Raw genomic sequence first — 25,878 nt, 5'->3', positions numbered from 1 at the left:
ACCTTCTCACCAAGCTGCTTGGCGATGGTCTTGTAGCCCATTCCAGCCTTGTGTAGGTCTACAATCTTGTCCCTGACCTCCTTGGAGAGCTCTTTGGTCTTGGCCATGGTGGAGAGTTTGGAATCTGATTGATTGATTACTTCTGTGAACAGGTGTATTTTATACAGGTAACAAGCTGAGATTAGGAGCACTCCCTTTAAGAGTGTGCTCCTAATCTCAGCTCATTACCTGTATAAAAGACACCTGGGAGCCAGAAATCTTGCTGATTGAAAGGGGGTCAAATACTTATTTCCCTCATTAAAATGCAAATCAATTTATAACATTTTTGACATTCGTTTTTCTGGATTTTTTTGTTGTTATTCTGTCTCTCACTGTTCAAATAAACCTACCATTAAAATTATAGAATGATCATTTCTTTGTCAGTGAGCAAACGTACAAAATCAGCAGGGGATCAAATACTTTTTTCCCTCACTGTACAAACCCCATTCACTCACTCACGTTAGAGTGGTGAGTGAGGTCTCTAGCGTGTGGTGGACTAGAGTGGTGAGTGAGGCCTCTAGCGTGTGGTGGACTAGAGTGGTGAGTGAGGCCTCTAGCGGACAGTGGACTAGAGTGGTGAGTGCGGCCTCTAGCTTGCGATTGGCACGGTTGGCTACGTACGGTGCGAAAGAAGTTCAACATACAGTCGATCATCGATTAATTATAATACGAAGGTCCTGGGCGAAACCTCTCCAAAGCCTGTCACCTAGTTATGGCGATCAGCAGCATCATGTAGCGTGACAAAAAATGTAACTATGCTTGATTTGAATATCAAATATTATATACAGTACATTATACATTACATACGACCACTTAAATAATGAAAATGCTGCACTATATACAATTTGCATGACTAATAACTACAGTAATACTAATAACTATAGCACTTTTTGCTGGATCGGACTGTATATGTCAAGCATGAAAACTGTATATATACTTGCAGTATATTCATTGTTTAAGTTGTATGTCGTGTATAATGTACCGTATATAATATTTAAAACTGAAATTAAGCATGGCGACTTTTTATTGTCACGCACACGGTGCCGATCACCGGACTAGTTACAGCCTTTGGAGTGGTTTTCCGGCGATCACCGGAATTGCAATGCCAGGTCGGCCCATGGGAGCATCAGATAATGTTGGAGGCTGGATAATCGCGCGGTGACGGATAATCAGTGTTAGGGCTGCTAACAAGTCCTTTGGTTGGCTTTCGTGTTTTTTTCCACGACAGATCGCATTGCAGCTCACTCTCCCCCCCTCCCCTCACCCGTTGGCACTCTCCGTCTCTCTCTGATTTTCCTCGCAGCTTCCTGGATCGACCCGGATGACACCAAACCGGACCCCGCCACATCCCGACCTGGCGAGACGCACGCCCACTCACGGGGTCCCGGAACGAGGGGAGCTACAGGATCCAGACCCCAGGCGGACGGGGATAGGGCGGTCGCGGCTGCCCCCCCACCACTGCAACCCTCCCACAAGTCCCAGGGGGTGGTGGCGGCGTCGCAGGCGAAGGTGGGTGAGTAGGGCGAGGAGTAGGGCAAGTTTCCTTTTTTTTTTCAGCCGACGTCACGATTCGAAAATTCGCTGTTCGTGGGTTAGGGCCAACATCACGAAGCGACCACGTCCATGTTCGTGAGGCCCCCTCCACCGACACGGTGGAGGGTGCCCCCCAAATGTAATTTTAATTTTCCACGTGCTGGGCGAGTATTTTAGGACACTCCGGTTATCATCAGGAAGTCTGAAAAACTATTAATAAAGCAATGGCATATTGAGTGATTTGAACACATTTATTCATAAGCACGGTTGGCTACGTACAGTGGCAAAGAATTTCAGCATACGTACATTAACCTCCTAGGTATCGCTTCCTGTCACTCTCCGCTCCCGTGTGGGCCACATTGATGGCATCGTACCTCCTATTTACAGCCCAAGACATTTTTGCAATTCTGGAAACTGCCTGATGGTGCTGGTTGTAACTAGGCAAAAAGCGCCGGACTCCCCAATGTTAGATGTTGTGTGGATCGCTCTCCAGCAACACTACGAGTGGTGCCGCTGAAGCAGCAGTATGTGGGCCACTTTGTTCATCACGTGGCTACTTTGTTAATTGGCTGTGTCGGGGTGGAGGAGGGGTGCACAACACAACATTTAACTTGTGCGGCCATCTGAGCCAAAGCAAAAAAACGATTATCAACGTTAATAATATTAGACGCAAAAGACCAACGCGTATTCTGGATATTCGGAGTGTACGGTTTCTCTCTCTCCCCGCGGTCGAGTGGATTTTTCTCCGGGTCTTCCGGCTTTTCCTTCCACATTTATAATCAACGCCACGCCTTTAGAGTATTTGGCTGCTATACATTTCTACACGATAAGGGAACTTCGTTGAGCTATCCATTTGTAAAAGCCAGGTCGCTTCTGAAAAAGAGTTATACATTACAGCCCAGTGGGCTTTACCTGATAGAATTTAAAAACATTTTAAGAATAAAATTGAAGGGCAACTTTCACAGTAAAATCCAAAAGTTGCATGCAAAAGTTGTATACGGGTCTAGAACTGACGACGCTTGACGTGGTTTCAAGCGGCAACATCGACAATCTGATTTGATCACCGCTCGACGTGGTGGTGAGAGTGGCGCTCCGGCTGAGTGAGCGAGTCGGAGCTGAAGCGATCGTGGACCCACTTCCCGACCCCACGCGACCTTTTTTTTTCTCTCGCCGTGTCAGGCGGTGGATGTTTCACAACAAATCTTGGGCTTGAACAGCACAAATATCTCGGCACCGCTGGCCCGCCGGCTCCGACATGGCCATTATGAGCCCCCTGAGACAGAGAGAGAGAGAGAAAGAGACACGCAGACCAGTGAGAGGTTTGATTGTTAGTGGAATTGGTTTGGTGTCTCCGACAAGACCATTATGAACCCCCTGAGAGAGAAAGAGAGACACGCAGGCCAGTGAGAGATTTTATCCTTAGTGGAATTGGTTCGGTGTCTCTGACACGGCCATGATGAACCCCCTGAGAGAGAGAGAGTGGGATACGCAGGCCAATCAGAGCTTTGATTCTTTGTGGAATTGGTTCGACACGGCCATCGTGAGCCCTGCCGCTCGTCCGCCTGCACGCGCAGCGTACGAGCACGGAGCCCCGTGTTGCGACGCGCAGGAACTCGGATGAAGAAGCCGTGGTGACGATGAACGACGTATGAAAAAATAAGAAGAGGTTTGTTACTCTTTCTGGCAATGTTAAGATGTTCAAACACCAAATAGAAACCTTTTGCAAGGAATCAAATCTGCATTAACCACACACCGCACTTGTGGTGAATATGCAATCAAACATGCTCTGATAATGTGATGCATTGCCGTTGAAACTGATTGCCCTACACCAGAGACAACAGGCTTCTTTAGGGCCTCGTCTCACCTGTGTCAGACCAGAGAACAGCGCCAAAAGGCGAACCATACAAAGACAATACAGGTTTATCTGGGTTAGATCACGTAAATATATAAACGTGTCGTTAAACCCGCCACCACCCGACAGCCGATTAGTAAGGTTTGTCACGTAAACAGAACGTGCAATTCTGTTTCGTTACTAGTGCCAGTTCGTTACTAGTAGAACTAGTGGTACTAGTTCTACTAGTAGTACTAGTAGTACTAGTAACGAACTGGCATGTTCTGACCTTACTAATTGGCTGTGTCGAGTGGTGGCGGGTTTAACGACACATTTATATATTTACGTGATCTAACCCAAAAAACCTCTCTTATGGATGATATTGATTGCAAAAGCCTCCTACGTGTTAAACATTACAAATAATGCACTATCAGGGCATTCATAGTTCAGGGTGAGCAGCTACAAAATGGGACTTTTTTATACTGGCAAAAAGGTCCCATTACGATCAACGAAGCTGGCACGGGGAAGCCGTTGTGAAGTTCACGATATATGACCCCGTGCCAAGCGGCAACGCCGCCTGCCGCCGTCGTCGGCGCTGGGACTCAGCCTGGCAAATAAATACTGTAAAATAGCATGAACAAAAATAACTCTTCTTTATGAGTGCCAAGATTTAGGAATCAGATTGACACTAAAAGACAAACCGGGGGGGGGGGGGGGGTGGAGAGGGCCCGGCAGGGAGGGGGGGTGCAGAGGGGAGGGTGGGACATAGTATATAATGAAATAGCAATCTTTGGAGATCGTAATCAACCAGGTTATGCGTTAATTGTGTGTTAGCCGACTCTGTGTTGCAATGCATTACATTTCCCAAAAAAAATGCTACATTTTGTTTTCTCAAACTGCCTATTTCTCTCTCTAAAATTTACCAGGCTCTCATAGGTCCATTCGCTCTTTCTCTCCCTCGGTCGCTTCGGCGTGGATTTCCACACAACTCCCCTAAAATGTACCAGTCTTGTTGGGTCTTTCATTGACATGGTAATTTCTCTGCTCCAGCAGCTGCTCCAGCAGACTCACCTCTCTCTCTGACCCCCCCCCCCTCTCTCTATTTAAGGCATCGACACAGAGGCATTGGGTCTCTGTGTGTCTATGTTGTGTGTCCGTCTGTGTGCCTCCGTGTCTGTGTTTTGTCTCTCTCTCAAATTGAGTTCTACCTGATGACGGTTGCTTGTGTTGCAATCGAAACGTCGTATTCTATTATTTAATTTATTTTCTTTCTACGTGACTTTACCGAAATAATCATAGAGTAATGAAATAAGTATTGTAATTTCTACGCTGATCACCAATTCGTATTTGTCTAACATTTCTCAAGTCAAGGGAACAGACGAGGCTCTCCTCTGCGGAACGCCGGGTTGGGATGCGACGGATGCGACCGAGTTCATGGGGGGGGCGTCGGCGTGGGGTGGGGGGGTAGGGGGGTGCGGGGGGGTGGAGATTTAGAGGAGCCCAGCCCGTAAATCCCCCGGCGCGTTAACTGCACGCGTGCCCGTGTCACTCCTCGCGCGTTGTAAAGACGTTGCCGGGAGGTTTTGTGGCCTCGTAATGGCAAGACGGGCCAGGAGCTGACAACGCCGGCTCTGTGGTTTCAAGGTTAAAGGCCTGAGGCTCGGGGTGGGTGTCTGTGTGTGCACGCGTGTCTCCCTCTAGCTCTCCCTTTCTCTTGGGGAGGTTCATAATGGCTTTTGGCACCCCCAGCTAGCTCTGCTTGAGAAGCCCGCTTTAAATCCAGGTGTTAGTTATGAGGTGGTTAAGATGCAGCCCTGCAGTTCCCATGCTCGTACTGATCAGTGGCGAAAGGGAGTCCGCGAGAGGGAAACTTCGAGAGCCCCTCCAGTGCTCGTAACAAGCCGCGTGGTGATGGCGGTGGTGCTGGCGGCGATGGCGGTGGTGGTGATGGTGGTGGCGGTGGTGATGGCGGCGGTGATGGCAGTGGGATCGAGTGTTGCTCCCTCGCACGAAGCGTGGGCTCGTCTCCGAGTCCTCCGCTTTCCTCCTCCCCCCACGTGGATAATAAACAGGACGACTCAAGATCGTCAATCGGCTGAAACGTCTCACTCATAAACACCCAACGTAGTCCTATTACTCAGTGTGACTCTCCTAGATTAATAAGTAAATTATTATTATAATTATTGTCCAAATCCTAGCTCCACACCCTAACCCTGACACTAGTCCTAACCATAGGGGTTAAATTCAGCCGAGTCTCTCTAAGCAAGTGACCGCACCCGGCACGCCACTCTCCAGAATGCCTCTGGCCGTGGCTGCTGATCGCGTGCCGCCTGCGCCGGTACAAACCGGCGACCCAAGAAACATTCGGTGAGAGCCGGCGACCCCTTGGGTGCATGCCACGTCGTGCAGCCGATTGGTCGATCTTTACTCTGTGACCCCTGTGACCCCCCCCCCTCCTCTGACTCCTGACCCCACCCAGACTCCCAAGGGGTCGCAACCCCGCCTGGTGGTGTCTCTGCACGAGGAGCCGGTGTACTTTCTGCACCAGGGCGAGATTCCTGTGAGTTGCTCGCGCCCCCGTCACTCGCGAGTCACGGTGTAGAGTGAGTGTAGTCAGGGTGTAGTCACGGTATAGTCACGGTGTAGTATGAGTGTAGTCATGGTGTAGTCACGGTGTAGTCACGGAGCGGTGGTGCGTGTGGCTGTGGAGGTGAGCGGCGGCATGGTGGAGGTGCTTTGTGTATGTAGTCACGGTGTAGTCACGCTGTAGTCAGGGTGTAGTCAGGGTGTAGTCAGGGTGTAGTCACGGAGTGGTGGTGGTGTGTGTGAGCGTGCAGGTGAGCGGCAGCACGGTGGAGGTGCTTTGTGTATGTAGTCATGGTGTAGTCACGGTGTAGTCACGGTGTAGTCAGGGTGTAGTATGAGTGTAGTCAGGGTGTAGTCACGGAGTGGTGGTGGTGTGTGTGAGCATGCAGGTGAGCGACGGCACGGTGGAGGTGCTTTGTATATGTAGTCACGGTGTAGTCACGGTGTAGTCAGGGTGTAGTCAGAGTGTAGTCAGGGTGTAGTCACGGAGTGGTGGTGGTGTGTGTGAGCGTGCAGGTGAGCGACGGCACGGTGGAGGTGCTTTGTGTATGTAGTCACGGTGTAGTCACGGTGTAGTCGGGGTGTGGTCAGGCTGTAGTCAGGCTGTAGTCACGGAGTGTGTGTGAGCGTGCAGGTGAGCGACGGCACGGTGGAGGTGCGTGCGCGCCTCACCTGGCTGCTGAGCCCCACGCTGGACGACCTTGCACTCTTCAGCTGCGAGGTTCAGCACCCAGCGCTGTCAATGGCCATGCAGCTCGAGCGCACCCTGAGTGAGGACGCGGCGGGCGGGGGGGGGGCGCAGTGGGGGGGGAGGTGGGGGGGGAGGGGTATTCAGTTGGGGAGGGGAGCGTGGTGGGGGGGCGCAATGGGGGGGTGCTTGGTGGGGGGGGGACACGGGGAGGAGGCGCCAGATGGGGGGGGGCGCTTGGTGGGGGGGGGGGAGCACGGTGGAGGGGGGGTGGTGGTGACGCGCGCACCGAGCGACCGTACTTCACCGCGCCGGTCGCCCGCGACGGCGAGGGAGTGTGGCCGTGGGAGCGCACAAGTACGGCACAACACCTGACACGATCTTGCCGCTGGGTTTAGCCCTGACAATGCTGGCAGCGTGCCTACCAGGTGCTATAGGCGGCTGCGCTGCGCTGCCTGGGACCACAGAGGCCAAGTGCAACAGAGTCTTGTGTGTTGCGCTGTACTTCTGCGCTCCGATTTCCTGGAAGTTACCGAGCTCCCGGCTTTTACCGGCCCTACGCTGACCCAGCACGGTGAAGTATGGTCGATTGACGCCGCTCGCCCTCCACTGCCCTGGGGAGGCCCTCATCCAGCAGTAGAATGACAGCAGGGCCATGTGTATGTACACGCTCATACGTGTACACACGTATGCGTCCGTACACACCACACGTGCACAATTGTGGATGTCCACGTGTGGCTAATATTTTAACCGGTTCTGGGACTCCCCTAGGTCGACTCAGCCTTAAATGAGTAGCTGATGCAGTGTGTAGTAACATCAGCAGGGGGGAGACAAAGGTGGCCGGGAGTGGTGGTGGCCACACCAGGCCCTGTTGAGCCATTTCGGCTTTTAGAGGCGCTACTCACTCACAGTGTACACTTTGTGTGTGTGTATATACGTGTGTGTGTATATACGTGTGTGTGTGTGTATATACGTGTGTGTGTGTACACGTGTGTGTGTGTATACGTGTGTGTGTGGGGAGTCTAGCAAAAAACAACCCACTATCTCCTCGTGGTGCCGGGCGGCAATGCTGTGGTGGGCATCGCCGTGGGGGGAGGACCAATTTAAATTGCTCTTTCCCGTCATGGCGTTTGTAACCACCACAGTAGCCAAATGGAGGCTCTGGATGGGTGCGAGGCGCTGGTAACCCCTCAACCTTCAATTAATGAGCACTAAACCACGAGGGAAATTTTTAATTAATAAGCTTGTGCCGGAGGCCCCGGGGGGACAGGCGTCTATGACGTCTCCTGGCCAAACCCCATCTGGCGGAGCCAGGAGACTGAATCCTTACCCTCGGGGCTCATCCAAAAGCAACAAAAAACCACTACGTGTGTCCACGTGGAATATTCGAACGCTCACTGCGGAGAAGAGGCTGCCACTCCTCTGTCGGGAGCTGGACTGGTACCGCCTGGATCTCTGTGGTATTCAGGAGGTCTGGTGGACTGGCTCTGGCTCCTGCCACCATGAGGGGTGGACAGTCCTCTTCTCGGGGCATGAGACTGCCAAACAACAGGGAGTGGCTCTTCTTAAGTACAAACGAATTAAGGGAGTGTTGGAGCATGGCAGTGAGGTGTGGAAAGCTGTAAGCCCCAGGCTACTTTGGGCTCGCCTTCCCATCAACCAGAGGCGAGGAGTGGTGGTCGTGGTCACTTATGCCCCCACCGAAGACGAACATCCGTGGAGGGATGCAGGCAAGGCCGATGAGTCAGATGTTTTCCATGACCTACTGTCACAGGTGCTAGCTAAAGTGGCCCCTCGGGATAGAATCATCTTGTTGGGTGACTTCAATGCCCAAGTTGGGCATGATGCTGGCACCTGGTCTGGAGTGATTGGAAGGCATGGGCCAGATCAGCTCAATAACAACGGCAAGAGGCTGCTAGATTTGTGTGCAGCCCATGGGCTTGTAATTACCAACGCGCTGTTCCGGCATCGGTGCATCCACACAACATCATGGATGCATTCCGGGTCCAAGCAAGAACATCTGCTGGACTACATAGTGACAGAACAGTGGATGCGGGCCCATGTCCTTGACCCCCGGACCTACCGTGGAGCAGATCTGCCCACTGACCATCGACTTGTCATCTGTAAGATGCGCCTGCCATTCTTCCACTCCGGTGGTGGGTTGTACACCCAGGACCCCATTCAAACCCTTAGTGGCATGGTCTCAGCTAGTTGATGAAAGTTGCAAGCGAAAATGTCATCATCGCTTGCGGCTGGGGTTGGCATCGTTCCCCCACTCCTCCTGATGTCGAGGGGAAATGGGCGAGGTTTAGGACTGTGGCTCATGCAGCTGCAATGGCTGCTTTGGGTACACGGTCCAGACCTCCCCAGAGACCCTGGCTGACAGATCAGGTGTTCAAGCTGGCTGAGAAAAAGCAACAGGCCCACTCTCATTGTCTACAGCATCGCACGTCAGAGAATGATGAGGCTTACCGCATCCTTTGCTCAGAGTTTCAGAGAGCCGTGAGGTGCTGCAAGGATGAGTGGTGGTCGCGGGTTGCTGAGGAGATGGAGTCTGCCTCAATGGCCCGCGATCACAAATCGCTTTTTAATTCCATCAAAAAAGTAACCTGCAGTGCCACACCTATTACCATCATTAGGGGAAAGAACGGTGATCCAATCTCTGACCCCCAGGAACAGATTTCCAGATTTGCTGAGCATTTCTGTGGGGTCCTGTGGGAGGATGAATCCCTAAGCCTGGAAAACAACGTGGGACAAAGTGGGGATGACCCTGCTACGGCTGCGGTGCCTCAAATATTGGAAGAAGTCACCCCCTGTGAGTGGCTGGCTGAAGTGCCAACTGTTGTGGAAGTACTGAAGGCGATCCAGAGCCCGAGACCCGGAAAGGCACCGGGCAGAGATGATCTCCCAAGCAAAATGCTGAGGGAGGGTGGCGTTTGTGCACAGACTGACCTACATGACATCATAACAACATGACATCATAACAACAGTCTGGACCACTGGACGGGTTCCGCATGATTGGAAGCATGCCCTGGTGGTCCCCCTCTTTAAGAAGGGGGACCGCACCGACTGAAACAACTACAGGGGCATCTCACTCCTCAGTGTGCCGGGAAAGGTCCTGGTAAGGATTATTCAACATCGCCTTGCTACACACACTGAGGAGAGGCTTGTGGAGCCCCAATGTGTTTTCAGGAAAGGGAGGTCCTGCACAGATGCCATATTTTCTGTCCGTCTGCTACAGCAGAGGTGTAGGGAATTCCCACAAAACCTACATCTCTACTTTATTGACCTGGTCAAGGCCTATGATACCATCAGTAGGCCTGGGCTCTGGGTTGTTCTTCGTGCTTTGGGAGTCCCTGACCCGCTGCTCACCATCATTAAGGACCTTCATGATGATGAGCGGGCCCGGGTAAAACTACGTGGCCGGGAGTCGGAGGCATTTCCTGTTCACTTTGGGGTGCGACAGGGATGTGCTCTGGCTCCCACATTATTTAACATCTATTTCGACCATGTAGTTCGTGAAGCCTTCAAATAGCTGAATTTCCATCTGGTACAGATACAATGGGAGGCTGATCGATGCCAGGGTGCAGTTAAGGGATGGCTCCCTATTGCTCAACCATGTAATGTATGCCGATGGTCTGGTAATTGCTACTCAGAGGAGGAGTTTGAGGCGCTGCTGCTGAACCTGGAGCTTGCCACTAAGAGGTGGGGACTTACCATCAGCCCTACGAAAACTAAGCACCTGCCTGGGTATTTTGTACCATCGGACACTCAGCCCCCACAACTCCCAATTGGTACTAGGGCAGTTGTGGAGAGAGTGGAGAGCTTCCCATACCTGGGCAGTGTGCTCATGACCGGCACCGGTTTGACAGCAGAGGTTTCACTCCGAATCAGTCGAGCGGCATTATCTTTTCATCGGTTGCGTAACGCTGTGTGGAAGCTACCTGGTTTGTCGCTCCACATGAAGCTTCAGGTCTTGTCGGCCACAGTCATTCCCTCCCTTCTCTACGCTTGCGAAACGTGGACCCCCCCCCCTAATGGAACATCTTTGCCGGTTAGAAACATTTAGGCTGACCTGCCTTCGATCCATCTTTGGTTTAACCAGGCTGGATTGTGTGAGGAGCTCACATATCCTTAAAAGATCTGGACAAAGTCCCATCGGTGAGCTCCTCCGGCAGGCAAGGCTGCGTTGGCTGGGTCATGTAGCCCGCATGCCCAGCAACCGCATGCCTAAACAGTTTTTGTTCGGCCGGATAGAGGGGGCTAAACGGGCGCGGTATGGGTTAGAGAAGAGATGGAGTGATGTTGTACAGGAGGATGTGGAGCTGAGTGGACTTGCCGTTGACTGGTACCAGTGGTGTCAAGATAGGCCTCTGTGGAGGAGGCTCGTGAAGGACGCTACTGGGCAGCTGGAGGCAGTTGCCCTCCAACGACAATGGAGGGGGGAGGAGCGACACTCACAACGAGCGGAGCGCCGGGTGGTTAAAGCACAGCAAGTTGCCACAGTAGGGGGCACAGGTGGTGCATCAGCCAGTCATCTCAGTCAGTCGACCCGTGGCACCTGGGTCTGCCTCGTGACCTCCTGTCAACGGGCGTTTGACACTTCATGTGGCCTCAACGTGCACATAGCCTGGTACAAGCATCGTGGTGACATCACCGCCACTTCGTGGCGAATGGCGGTTGTTGTTTGTTGTTGTACCTGTACATGTGTTTAGGTTTTTTCCATCTGGTTTCTATACATTGTTATTGCTTTTATTGCACTTACTCATCATCTGAATTGTTACCCACTCACTCATCCAATCACTCATACATTCACTCACCCGCTCACCCACTCGCTCACCCACTCACCATTATAAATGACACTCCTATCCTGTCTCCCGAGGTCTCGCCTTGTTGAACAAAATCAATTTGAACTCACCCACTCACTCCTAATCTCGCTCACCCACTCTATTCGCTCAAACACCCACCCACCAACACACTTGCTCAACAACCCAACCACTTACCCACCCACTTGCTCACCCATCCTACTCTCTCACCCATCCACCCACTCACTCAACCACTCACCATACTCACACACCCACTCGCCCAGCCACCCAGTCACTCACCCACCCACCCACCTGCTCATTCACCCACCTGCTCATTCACCCACCCATTCACCCTACTCACACACCCTACTCACCCACACGCCACCCACTCGCCCAGCCACCCAGTCGCTCACCCACCCGCCCACCCACCCACCCACCTGCTCATTCACCCACCCACCTGCTCATTCACCCACCCACCTGCTCATTCACCCACCCACTCACCCTACTCACACACCCACTCACCCACTCGCCCAGCCACTCACCCACCCATCCGCTCACCCACCCGCTCACCCACCACACTCACCCACCACACTCACCCACCCACTCGCCACCCACTCGCTCATTCACCCACCCACCCGCTCACCCACCCACCCACCTGCTCACCCACCCATCGTTACTAATTGACACCATACCCGCGTGGAGCGTGCGACGTGGGGGCCGCGTTCCCTCCGTTGTTGCCTCCCCCCAGCCGCCCCCAAGGGCCTGCGGATCGACATCCTCCCGCGGAGGCCCCTGGTGGGACGCACGGTGCGGTTCAGTGTCGACTTCCAGGTAAGCGGAACCCCCGCCGATGTCCAGCACGGTGACGTTGGGGGGGGGGTCTATAAATACACAACGGGCGACGATTCGCTCGATTGCCATCCTGTGACGGCACTGTTTGTGTGTCGTGAAAAGGGCCGTTGCCCGGAACGTTGCCTGTTTTAAAATTTTGCCCCCCCCGCCCGAGCAGCCCCCAACAAACTGTTGGGGGGCAAGCGCCGTTTGGGAGCGCACGAGGCGGTCGTGTGGCCAACAACCACGCCCCGGCCGCCTTTGTCTCCAGGTGTTAACCACCTCGCCCGGTAGACAGCATGTCGTGGGTTCGTTCCCGACCCTGACGCCTGCTGCTGTGTATTTGGAGTTTGTGGTGTCTCTCTCCCCGTGGTCGCGTGGATTTAGCTCCGGGTCCTCAATTTGGCCGCTATAAATGGCCACGTGATGATGATGATGATGATAAGCCACTTGCTTCAGTTGTCATTTGCAGCCAGGCTGCTTCTGAAAAAAAGCTGCGTAGCTCAGGGGACCTTACCTGGTAAAATAAAAACAATAGTGACGCTGTAGTTTCGTCTCCTCATGTGCTGATGTTTGCTTACCGCACCAAAGTGCAGTGCTCATTTAACACTGACTCGACCTAGGGGACGCCTAGGACCGATTCAAATATAAATACACCGCTGTTATTTAGCTGCGGTCCCTTTGTGAGCCATATCACCCCCACCCCCGTGGCCTCCCCCCCCCCCCCCCGTGTTCCCACCCTCGGTGGCCCCCCACACCCCCCCCCCCCCCGGTACCCCCCACCCACCCACCCCCCATGTGTCCCCCCATGGCCCCCCCGTGTCCCCCCCCCCACGTGCCGCCCCCCACCAGAGCGAGGTGTTCCCCGAGCCACTGTACAGGTGGACGCGCGTGGGGGGCCCCCTGCCCGACGGGCGCCCCCACAGCGAGGGGCCGCGGCTGCTGCTGGACAACGCGGGGGCGGCGCTCAACGGCTCCATGTTCCGCTGCTCCGCAGAGAACGCCCTGGGGGCCACCGACATCCACACACGCCTCATCATCTACGGTGTGTGTGTGTGTCCACTCACCACTCGCTCACCACCGACATACACCACTCGCTCACTAGAGACACACACACGCCTCATCATCTACGGTGTGTGTGTGTCCACTCACCACTCGCTCACCACTCACTCACCACCGACATACACCACTCGCTCACTAGAGACACACACACGCCTCATCATATACGGTGTGTGTGTGTACACTCACCACTCGCTCACCACTCACTATCGACATACACCCACTCGTTCACCACTCGCTCACCAGAGACATCCACACACGCATCATCATGTTTCGTGTGTGTGTACGCTCAACACTCGCTCACCACAGACATACACGCCTCATCATATTCAGTGTGTGTGTGTACGCTCACTACTCACCACTCACTCACCACATACACATACACACGCCTCATCATATTCGGTGTGTCCCTGCGTGGAACGAGGTGATTGTCACGAAGCAAGGCGCCGCTGTGTGTGTCACGACAGTAGTTTGGCAGTAGGGAGGCAATGCTGCTGCTGCTGCTCCTGCGGCTTCTACTGCTGCTGCTCCTGCTGCGGCTTCTGCTGCTACTCATGCTGATACTCCTGCTGCTGCTCCTGCTGTGGTTTCTACTGCTGCTGCTCCTGCTGCAGCTTCTATTGCTGCTGCTACTCCTGCTGCTGCTGCGGCTTCTACTGCTGCTGCTCCTGCTGCTGCTACTCCTGCTGCTGCTGCTCCTGCTGCTGCTCCTGCTGCGGCTTATACTGCTGCTGCTCCTGCTGCAGCTTCTACTGCTGCTACTCCTGCTGCTGCTACTACTGCTGCTGCTGTTGCTCCTGCTGCTGCTCCTGCTGCAGCTTATACTGCTGCTACTCCTGCTGCTGCTACTGCTGCTGCTGTTGCTCCTGCTGCTGCTCCTGCTGCAGCTTTTACTGCTGCTGCTCCTGCTGCGGCTTTTACTGCTGCTGCTCCTGCTGCTACTCCTGCTGCTACTCCTGCTGCTGTTCCTGCTGCGGCTTCTACTGCTGCTGCTCCTCCTGCGGCTTCTACTGCTGCTGCTGTCCGTAGTTCTGACCGAGTCAGTTGCGGTTCTGTCGTTCTCTTTCGATTAGTCAAAATCTGTAACCGTGACGCGGGCGCACAGAGCGGCCTGCTGCCTGCTACGAACGACGTCGCGGGGATCTTTAACGTCCGCTGCGAGCATAGCAGCCGGTGCGGAGTGGCAGCAGCGGCTTGTTAGAGGAGAAGCCCTCCTCCTCGTTTTAACAACGGTAATTGGTCGTTAGGTGATTTGGTTGTTAAGCGAGTGTCGGGAATGCACGTTAAAGGATTAAATTCCGATTTAAAGCTTTCGTGACTGCAGGGATTCATCTTCTTGGTTCTTTCGGTAAAGTCACGTAGAATGGAAATAATAAAATAATAAAAATAAAACATAATAAAATAATTCTCACGACGTTTCGGCCACAACGCAAGCAGCTGTCCTCAGGTGAAGAACAGGTCTGTCGATAAGACAGAGTCTGTCTTATCAACCTGAGGACGGCTGCTTGCGTTGTGGCCGAAACGTTGTGAGAATTATTTTATTATTTTTTATTATTTTATTATTTCCATTCTACGTGACTTCACCGAAAGAACCAAGAAGAGGATTAAATTCGTTGCGACAGCAACGAAAGTTACCCCTTTTCATCTAAAAAAGTACTTTATAATATTTTAACAATGGAGAGCAATACATAAAGATAGGAACAACATTATAAACACATAATATTAAAAGAAAGACAGTTAATACATGTTTTAATTAATATTTACTGTACCTACAACAGCCCGTCGTTAAGAGGGGAATGGTCGGTAAGAGGGGTTCTACACTACCATACACTACTCGACCATACACTACACTACTATACACTGCACTACTATTCACTACTCTATACACTACACTACCATACACTACTCTACTATACACTACACTACTATACACTACACTACCATACACTAATTTTTATTTGAAGCTTTCGTGACTGCAGGAATCCATACTCTTTGGTTCTTTCAGTAAAGTCACGTAGGTTTAAAATAAAATAAATCACGACGTTTAGATCGCAACACAAGCGGTCGTCCTCAGGCGGAAAAAATATAATCCAGCAGTGGAACTGCTGAACCAGCGAGAGAGCTGTTACAACAAGAGGTTATTTACGTGGCAATAGGTAAGCAAGCGGGGTCTGAGCTGGAAAGGAATTCCATCCACGGATGCAAGCACGTCAGTTGTGTTAATGGGGGAGATTAGGGAGAGAGGGATTAGGGAGGGAGATTAGCATGAATGAGCTTCCGTCGCCGCATAAGAGTACCATGCCCGCATATGCGCACAACAGCAGTGTTAATGAGAGATTAGCACCATGAGAGTGCAATCCAAAGGACGTGAGCATGAGAGTGCAATCCAAAGGACATGTGAGAGATCTAAGAGAGAGGCATAGAGAGAGAGACACAGAGAGTCGGAAATAACAGCTGAAATAGGCAGGTAGGATGGAAACATCACAGTAAGTTAAGACTTTACCTGGTTAATAACGTCCTTCCAATGATTGCTCAGTTTGTACACATCTTCTCGGTTGAAGTTGTGTCTGTGTTTATATATCTGGATGGCTTCATGAACAAATCTCTGAAGGTAGCCGGTAGGTTTGCAGAGTACCTCCGTCTTGGAAAAATACATTTCGTGTGAGTCCACAGCATTAAAACAATGATCAGCAATGGCAGAGGTATTGGTCCTACCGTGTTTCAGATCTGCCTTGTGTTGACGAACGCGGTCCGAGACATGTCGTTTCGTTTCCCCAATGTAACTGCTGCCACAACCACAACTCAATTTGTAGACACCAGGGTATTGCATGTCAGGAATCACATTCTTTACAGATGAGATTAAATCACGGATTTTGTGTACTGTGTTGAAACGAACCTGGATCTTGTGTTTGTTTAAGATTTTGGAAATATCTTTGGTAACCCCTGCTATGTATGGTAAAGTGATGGTTTTGGTTGGATCCTCAGAAGGTTGTCTCCCCATGGCTGGGGTGACAGCTTTGCGGATTGTACGGTCCGAGAGGGCTTGGTGTACGTGCTCCAACTCACTAGCTAGGTGGTGCTGGTCAGATATGCAACGGGCCCTATGGTGTAGTGTTTTGATGAGGGAATTCTTCTGGGCTGGATGGTAGTGGGAGTCAGGCTTTAGATAGGCATCCGTGTGGGTGGCTTTCCGGTAGACCAAATGTCCCAACGAGCCATCAGGTCTCTTCTCGATCATAACATCCAGCAATGGTGGCTTGCCATCCTTTTCCACTTCCATGGTGATTTTAATAGACGGGTGTATGGAATTGATGTGGTTGAGAAATTGGTTGAGTGCTGGCAGGCCATGTGGCCAGATGACGAATGTCTCATCTACGTATCTCTTCCACAAGGAAGGATGTAGGGTGGATGTCTGGATGGCATCTGTCTCAAATTTCTCCATGAAAACATTCGCTACCACTGGCGATAAGGAAGAACCCATTGGGGTACCCTCATTTTGTTTGTATAATGTACCATTCCAGGTGAAGTATGTGTTGGTAAGACAGTGCCTTACCAAAATTGGTATATCTGGATTCAGTCCTTGTTGGACCAAGTCTTCAATGATTGCAATGGTGTCAAGTACAGGTACATTTGTGAACAGAGAGACTACATCGAAACTTACGAGTAAATAATCTGGGGACAGTGAGATGTCTTTAATTGACGATACCAGGAGTTAAGAACAGAAGGTGGTCTTACTAGTGAATGGCTGTGAGGCCTCAGACAGATATCGGGCCAGTTTGTCGGTGGGTGAGCCAATGGTAGAGACGATGGGGCGAAGGGGTGTACCTTCTTTATGGATTTTTGGTGAGCCATATAATCTGGGTGGTCTTCCAGCAGAAGGTTTTAAGGAAAACCATTGGTCTGTTCAATTAATGAAGCTGAATGAGTGATGATATTGTTCGTTTTTGTAACGAGGTTGTTGGTGGGATCTCTCTTATTTTTTGTGTAGCTACCATCATTAAGTAGGTCCTGACATGATTTTGTCCATGATGACAATGGCATTGCCCTTGTTGGCTGAGAGCATGACGATATCATCCCTCTTTTTCAATTGAGATAACTCAAAACGATCATCCTTATTGATATTGCTGACTGGTATCTTAGTGCTTTTGAGGGTTGCAGTGAATTCAGATCTTGTCACATCTGCAGCGATGTTTCCCAAACCCTTAAGAGCTACATCGACCTGGGCAATGATGTCATCCACTGGTATCTGTTTGGGGGTGACTGCAAAGTTGAACCCTTTAGCTAAAACTGACTTTAGACCATCGGAAATTGGGTTATTACTCAGATTAATAACAACCTTGTCAACGTCTAACTCTTTTACGTGTGGATTTGGTTTCTTCTTGGAAAGGAGGTTGAACTTGGAAATCAGGTTATCTTTACATTTAGCTGACATTATATCGGCTGATGAAGCAGTCATGTTATCTACATGTTCCCAATCAGATGTAGACATTTTTTCCATCAATTTTAAGTGTGATTTCAAGAGTCGCTTGTCTACATGATCTAGTTCAGTACGGAGCAGTCTAATTTTCTCTGAGATCAGGGTCAAGCTAGTCCTGAACAAAATTCTTTGGCATTGGAAGATGTGACAGCAGCAGAGGTCAGTGTGAATGAGGTCGGTATTACCTTAGAGTCGCAGCATCTCTTCAGAAATGTGAGTGACTAGATCAGATGAAGCATTCTTGTCTCGGAGTTTGTTAAAAGATCTTATGGTTATGTGGAAACCCTCCCTGTTGAGACTGTCCCCAGATGATTTACTCGTCAGTTTCGATGTAATTTCTTTGTTCACCAAAGTACCTGTGCCCGATACCATTGTAATCATTGAAGACCTGTTCCAACAAGGATTGAATGCTGATGTACTGGCCCTGGTGAGACACTGCCTCACCAACACATACTTAACCTAGAATGGAACATTCTACAAACAACCCCCAATGGGTTATCCATTATCTCTGGTTGTAGCCAATATTTTAATGGAAAATTTGAGACGGACACCATCCAGGCATCCACTGTCGCTGTGGAAGAGGTACGTAGATGATACGTTTGTCATCTACGTACCTCTTCCACACACATTTGTCATCTGGCCACATAGCCGACTGGCTCTAAACCAATTCCTCAACCACAGTAATTCCATACACCCAGCCATCAAATTCACCATGGAGGTAGAAAAGGATGGCATGCTACCTTTCTTGGATGTCCTAATACAAAAGAGACCAGATGGCTCAATCAGCCATTCTGTCTACAGGAAAGTAACCCATACTGACGCCTACCTAAAACATGATTCCCACCACCATCCATCCCAGAAGAATTCCTTCATCAAAACGCTACACCATAGAGCTCAATGTATCTCCGACCATGAACACCTAACCAGTAAACGCAAACACCTACACCAAGCTCTCAAGGCGAATGGATATTCTGACTACACAATCCGCAAAGCCATCACCCTGAACGTGAGGAAGGAGCCATCTGAGGATCCAATCAAAACCATCACTCTGCCATACATAGCAGGGGTAACCAAAAATATTTCCAAAATCATGAACAAACACAAGATCCAGGTCCGATTTAACATAGTACATAAAAGTTGTGATCTGATCCCACCTGCGAAAGACAAGATTCCTGACATGCAATATCCCGGCATCTACAAACTAAGCTGTATCTGCGGCAGCAGCTACATTGGGGAAACTAAGCGACATGTCTCGGACCGTGTTCGTGAACATAAGGCAGATTTGAAACACGGTAGGATCAATACTTCTGCCGTGGCTGATCATTATTTTAATGCGGCTGGCTCACACGAAATGTATTTCTTTAAGACGATGGTACTTTGCAAGCCTACTGGCTATCAACAAAGATTTGTTCATGAAGCCATCCATATCTACACACAGAGACAATTTCAACCGAGATGAAGGTTATAGACTCAGCAATCATTGGAAAGATGTCATCAACCACTTTGGGTCATGACTTGATTTGTGTTTTCTTGTCAACCTCCACCGTCAGCAGTGTGGGTGTGTGGAGTGAGGTGCAATGCTTTGATTGGTGTAGACCTACTGCCGGTGTCGGAGCTTTCTCCTACATTAACATTAGCTGCCCCGCCAATCTCTACACCTTTATAAACCGCTCTTTGATTGGTGTAGACCTACTGCTCGTGTCGGAGCCTTCTCCTACATTAACATTAGCTGCCCCGCCCATCTCTAAACCTTTATGAACAGCTTTCCCTCAGAGGCTAACCTCCCTGTTCCTGAGGACGACCGCTTGTGTTGCGATCGAAACGTCGTGATATTTGTATTCACTTTATTTTTATTATTTTATTGTTATAATTTTTTCTCTATACGTGACTTTACCGAAAGAACCATAGAATATGAATTCCTGCAGTCACGAAAGTTAAGGCAAAATTTACTATACACTACTATACATTACTATACACTACACTACTATACACTACACTACTATACACTACAAATTGGGCTCTATGGAGGCCCGTCGTTAAGCGATTAGTCCTGAACTGGGGTGGTCGTCAAGAGGGGTTCTACTCTACACCGTTAGCGCACAACTTTCCACAGCATTAACTAGGGGAGGGGGGGTCGACCTGCCAGATTGGAACCGTGAACCCTCCTGCAAACAAAGCGTCAGAACCGCGTCGCTGGCACCGATCCACTTATTTCTCTGACGCCGCAATCATCCTTCAAGCGATGTCGTTTTATCCGCAAGTTGCGGTGCGCAACTGGTCGGAGGTGTTTACCCTCCGCGGGCGCGGGGTTAGCGTTGTCCGTGGTACGCGCACGGTGGTAACGCGTGCACGGCTTTGTCTCGTCCGCTGCGTCTGTGTGTGGCCCACATAGAGAACCCGGCCGCCGCCAGCGGACGCCAGAGGCCGCCGGCGGTGGCAACCGGAGGTGAGATGGGGGGGAACTCCATGCGTCGCCGCTCACCTGCATCACCTGCGTCACTTGCGTCACCTGTGTCACCCCTCACCACTCACCGGCGTCACCGCTTACCTGTGCCACTGCTCACCTGCGTCACCTCTCACCTTTGGACAGGTACCACGAGGACCCAGAATCCTTTGCAGCGGTGCTTGCTGATGGCAGCCATGACCTTGGCCCTTGGCACGTGACATCGACCTCTGACCTCTCAACTCTACCCACCATCCCCCTCTTTCTACCCCTTTTTGAAAAAAAGAATTGAATTTACAAAATAATTCTAATAATGATAATAATAATATATTGCTCTATATATTCATTAGGAGATGGAAGATATTTTTATTGTGTTTTAAGGTATGGAAAAATAAATGTTAAATTAAGCAATTTCTTAAATGCAAGCAGGTGCACACACACACACACATCTCTATACCCAGGGTACTCATACAGATACACACAGGGCTACTGAAATACCGTATACAAAGACAGCTACACAGACAAAGGCAATGGTGCCCAGTATAGCGTGAACAGACTGTTGGGGCAAGTGCTGTTAGCAAGCCCCGAAGTAGACCGACACGGCACATGAAAGGGTGGGTGTCCAACACCACGCCCGGCCGCCTTTGTCTCCTCAGTAGTGATGTTTACACATTGCACTCGATACTCACTTAAGACTGAGTCGATTTAGGGGAGGCCCAAGACTGGTTCATATAATTATCACTGGTGTTGGGCCGTGAGCAGGAATCGAACTTGGGTCGCTGCGTTGGTAGGGCAGTGCTAGCCGCTACACTACCGTTACCCAAAGACACAGATCCCCCGTATAGCCTTCACAGATTGTTGGGACAAGTGCTGTTAGCGAGCACCTATGAAGGCCAGCACGGCACACGAGGGGGTGGATGGCCAACACCACACCTGGACGCCTTTGAGGCCGAGTCGACCTAGGGGAGGCCCAGGACCGGTTCAGATAATCGTCACTGGCGTTGGCCAAGAACGGGAATCTAACCCGGATCGCCAGGTTCGTAGCGCAGCGCGCTAACCGCTACTCTACCGCACCCCACCCCTACTGGTACACACACAGGTAAAGCGAACATGTACGTCGACAGGTACATCCATCGGTACACACACACAGATAAACGTATACACAGAGGAATGCGCGCACAAGTACCCACATACAGTCCAGTAAACACTCATGGATACACACAAGGACACATATATAGGTACACAGGTACAGGTGCATTATCACACAAAGGCACACACACATATACGCAGAGGTACATACACATAGGTAGATATACGTGAATACACGTGCATACACAGGTGTATCTAAACCCAGGTACACACATAGGTACGTATACGCAGGTGTGTACATCACAACCCTCATCCAGGAGTGGATTGTCAAAAAGGTTGTGCATACTCACACACGTACACAGGTAAACCTTAATACAGGTGCACGTATCGACAATCGTTACACAAGTGCTGACTGGTACGTATACAACGAGGTACACACCGCAACAAACAAAGACAAAGATCACCCGTATAGCCTACGGCCGACTTTGTCTCCCTAGTGGCGATGTTTACACCCCACACCAGGTACTCATTTGCGGCTGAGTCGACATAGAGGAGGCCCATGACCGGTTCAGGTAATCGTCACCAGTGTTGGCTGTGAGCGGGAATCGAGCTCGGGTGGCCGGGTTCGTAGCACACCACCCTAACCGCTGGACCACCGCTCCCCCATCCGCAGGTACACACAGGTGTACACAGGGTGGCCCAAAGAACGAACACACAGGGTTATTTCATTTATTGTAACACTCGCATTAAAACGCTGCAATTGCTTATTTTATTTAAGATAACATTTCAACTGTTATTCATATTTAAATGTTGTTATGCTGGTAGGTTCGCCTCGAATCCGTTAACAAAACCTCGACGCCACAAGAATCCTGAATGTATTGAGACGGAACATGAATTGAATGTTCAAAGATGATACCTTTAATCTTTGAACAAAAAAAGTCCGAAATTCATTTGGAAAAATAGTTCGTGCATGCATTTGCGTTCATTGAAGTCAGCTTGAACATTTGTTAAAATATAGAGACTCATCTACTTACTAACATTCGACTTCTGACCTTTCAGAGATACGAACAAACCTGTCCGTATGTCCAGTTGCCCGTTCGGACCGAGAATCATAAGTTCAACCGCCGTGCAATAGATGGCGGTAGTGGCATCTGCAGAATATGAAAAACAAGTGGCATCTACATCTGCAGAACGTGAAGAACCAGTGGCATCTAAATCTGCAGAACGTAAAGAACCAGTGACATCTACATCTGCATAACGTGAAGAACCAGTGGTATCTACATCTGCAGAACATGAAGAACCAGTGGCATCTACATCTGCAGAACATGAAGAACCAGTGACATCTACATCTGCTGAACGTGAAGAAGCAGTCGCATCTACATCTGCAGAACGTGAAGAACCAGTGGCACCTACATCTGCAGAATATGAAAAACCAGACGCATCTACGTCTGCAAAACATGAAGAACCAGTGACATCTACAGGAGATTATACAACTTTTAAAGCCATTCCCCGTGTTTAGTGTACATGCCGTACAAAATGTTTGGAATCGACAGGAGTAAAGTTGGTCTAACAAACAGACCCCAGGAACCAAACTCGTTCGTAAGTAGATGAGTCCCTGCACATTAAATAACCCCATATGATGTGTTACAATAAATATAATAACCCTATGTGTCCTGACTTTGGCAACACTGTACATGTGCATGTAGGTACATACAATACTCATGGCAGGTACACACACAGGTACACACTGTGCACACCATAGGTATTTGTCCAGGTGTATGCACACTCAGGAAGGTGTGTGTGTGTAGCTATGCGTGTACAACCCAAGGATGAACACAAATACGCGCGTACACACGACATAACACGTCGGGGGCATTGTGTTGTAACGTGTGTATACTGCATTTAGTGTAACGAGGTGAGAACTGTGAAGAGACCAGGTCGAGAGTTCTCGTTCACAAGAGCGACCAGGGGAGGCATGAGTGCTGCCAGTCCGGGACGATGATTGCTACTGCTGCTGCCGTCTGTGTACAATCTCAATTGTGCGGGGCATTTTTCTAATTTGGCAAAGTTTGAGTTGCTTGACAATCGGCGTGTCGCGAACATCCGCTGTGGCGCAGACAGCACCGCGTTTCTCGTGCCGTTGACATGCGCCGCAGTGCCGGACCAGGGGCGGCCCGCTCGATTCGAACCCCCGTGGATCTTTTGCACAGCAAGCGACGGGCGCGCAAACTGCAGGCGGCCGTGCCGCCGCCCACGCGGGAGAGTAGACCAAACATCCTCTTAAAAGATTTCGCTCTCGTAGAAAGTGTCCCCCTTCCACCAGCAGTGGCCGCGAGCGAGAACTTGCAGAAATGCTCCTTTACACTTTTGGACTGCCCCCCCCCCCAAACCTCCCCGCTAGTGACTGCATGGAAACCAATTCGGGTGTTGTGCAGATTTCGTTTTCAAATGTTCTGGCCCTCGTGCGCAACGTCAAAATGACCTGGGAGTGGGAGGGACTTTCTGAATAGTGAGCGGGGCTGCCCATAGGATTAATAGAGCATTTTTGTAAATATAAATATGTCGTTAAACCCGCCATCACCCGACATGGCCGATTAGCAAGGTTTGTCACAAAAACACGTGCCAATTCGTTACGAGTACAGCAACACCAGTTGTGTGTTGGAGAGTAAACCCACGACAACATCCACAATTCGAGTACTGACGTTTTCGCCAGTAATTACAACGAGCTCAGGTGACAGCCAGGAGGGGGTGGGGTGGTGGGGTTACCTGAGCAGTGGGAGTGGCCACCTCCTGGGGCATGTGAACGGGAGGCGGGGCCCAGTGTCCGGAAGTGGCGTCATAGTGCGGGGGGGGGGAGCTAGTGGCCGAGTGAGCGTAGCGATGTAAAAGTGGGGCGGGGTTTCACGGAGCGGAGGAGTGGGGTTGGCAGCTCGGGCCCCACGTGCCCCGGTTGAGACCTCCCAGAAATAGGGTTATGACCTCACACATGCGCGCGTGCGGACATTTAAACGCACACGAAACACGACAAAAAGACGCACGGGTATGCACACACAGGGACTCCTCTACATACGAACATTCTACTTACGAAATTTCAGAGATACGAACACACCTGTCATTATGTCCAGTTGCCTGTTCGGACCGAGAGTCGTAAGTTCAACTGCCGCGCTATAGATGATGGTGGTGGCATCTGCAGAACGCGAAGAACCAGTGGCATCTACGTCTACAGGAGATTGTACAACTTTTTAAAAGCCATTCCCCGTGTTTAGTGTACATGCCTTACAACGTGTTTGGGAATCAACAAATCGACTTACGAACAGTCCTCTGGAACCTAACTCGTTAGTAAATAGAGTCCCTGTACAACTACACACGTGTTAACGCACCTTTCAGCCTGAACGAGTGCTGTATGCGAGCACCCATTAAAAGTGGCCCCACACGCCTTTTGTGTTGGGCGTTGGAACCACCCGACCCTGACCACATCCGTCTCAGTCCATTACTGGTGTTGTTCATGATCCACAAACCAGCTGCTGTCACTCAACTGCTTGGCCTGGCGGTCCCCCCAACCACTCACTTGGTCAATGCTGGTTGCTGAAGGCGGGTGGGTGAGGGCGGTTGTGGAGCATGGATGCGGACGCATAATACAGTACAACAGTGGATTCTGCCGCACATAGCTCCACAGCCTATAGCACCCTAAGTGGCTCAGCGGTTGAGAGTTATGACCCAGCCCGTCATTCCTTTCCGGGGTCGAGAAAATCCGTACCACTTTGCGGGGGATTCAACGGCGGTTGTCCTATGAATAGACTCGTCCCCGCCATAAAGAATGTGGAATTGCCCCCCCCCCCCCCACTGACTCACAGCCGTTAACGGGAGACGAGCACATGGCATCATCATTTGCCCATTTGATCGGGAACTCACTTTCACTTTTTTTTACGAGACACGCGATATTAACTTTTTATGCGGGCAAGTCATTATTGCCGACGCTTTTAGTCGGCGCACCTGGCTGCTAATTCGTGGGCTGTCGGCCCCTGTTGAACTCCCCGCTCAGGGCCAGCAATGGCATCAAGGGGCTGAAGAGTGCTGAGGCCGGCACTGCTGCGATTATTATACTGTATATCCTTGGGTTCCAATCCAGGTTACAGCCGGCCCTGATTATAGACCGGGTTCTCAAATGTAGCGATGAGTTAATGGTCTCAGCCCGGTCACCAGTGAGCACACAACAACAACAACAAAAACCATCTGCACTTAATTTGAAGTGCCAAATCTGATTATAATTATAATAATATTTCGTTCGATCGTCATGCAGTTAACTTTACTCTCATGGCAGAGCGGGCGTGAAAGTGCTGCCCCTCTACTGAGTGTGGACAAGAGTGTCACTTGAAGAAGGGATCTCTGAGGTATCTCTGTGATATCCGCTTCCGTGGGCCGTTCTATAGCCGACACGCACAAAAGGCTGCTCTGCTGTGAGATTTCCCAATAGATTATTTGCCTCGTGACACCGAT

At 50.7% G+C, this 25,878-nt stretch overlaps 1 protein-coding gene across 2 annotated transcripts in view; it reads left to right on the top strand.

Moving 5' to 3' along the window:
- The window catches only part of IGSF21 (immunoglobin superfamily member 21), a 112,525-nt gene extending 87,245 nt beyond the window's left edge, over positions 1-25,280 (top strand). Inside the window, exons 7-13 of one of the 2 annotated variants that reach the window (XM_078873383.1) lie at positions 1,343-1,552; positions 5,883-5,963; positions 6,624-6,759; positions 12,231-12,313; positions 13,166-13,358; positions 20,242-20,295; positions 20,440-25,280. In XM_078873383.1, the coding sequence (XP_078729509.1) occupies positions 1,343-1,552; positions 5,883-5,963; positions 6,624-6,759; positions 12,231-12,313; positions 13,166-13,358; positions 20,242-20,295; positions 20,440-20,584 (902 nt within the window). In that variant the 3' untranslated portion in view covers positions 20,585-25,280. The remainder of the gene's footprint in view (positions 1-1,342; positions 1,553-5,882; positions 5,964-6,623; positions 6,760-12,230; positions 12,314-13,165; positions 13,359-20,241; positions 20,296-20,439) is intronic. The other variant, XM_078873384.1, reaches the window with a different exon arrangement.
- Positions 25,281-25,878: the final 598 nt, after the last annotated feature.

The sequence above is a fragment of the Lampetra fluviatilis genome, chromosome 36 (genome assembly GCF_964198595.1).
Source record: "Lampetra fluviatilis chromosome 36, kcLamFluv1.1, whole genome shotgun sequence".
Taxonomy (NCBI): Eukaryota; Metazoa; Chordata; class Hyperoartia; order Petromyzontiformes; family Petromyzontidae; genus Lampetra; species Lampetra fluviatilis.
This window is presented reverse-complemented; position numbering and strand designations above follow the sequence as displayed.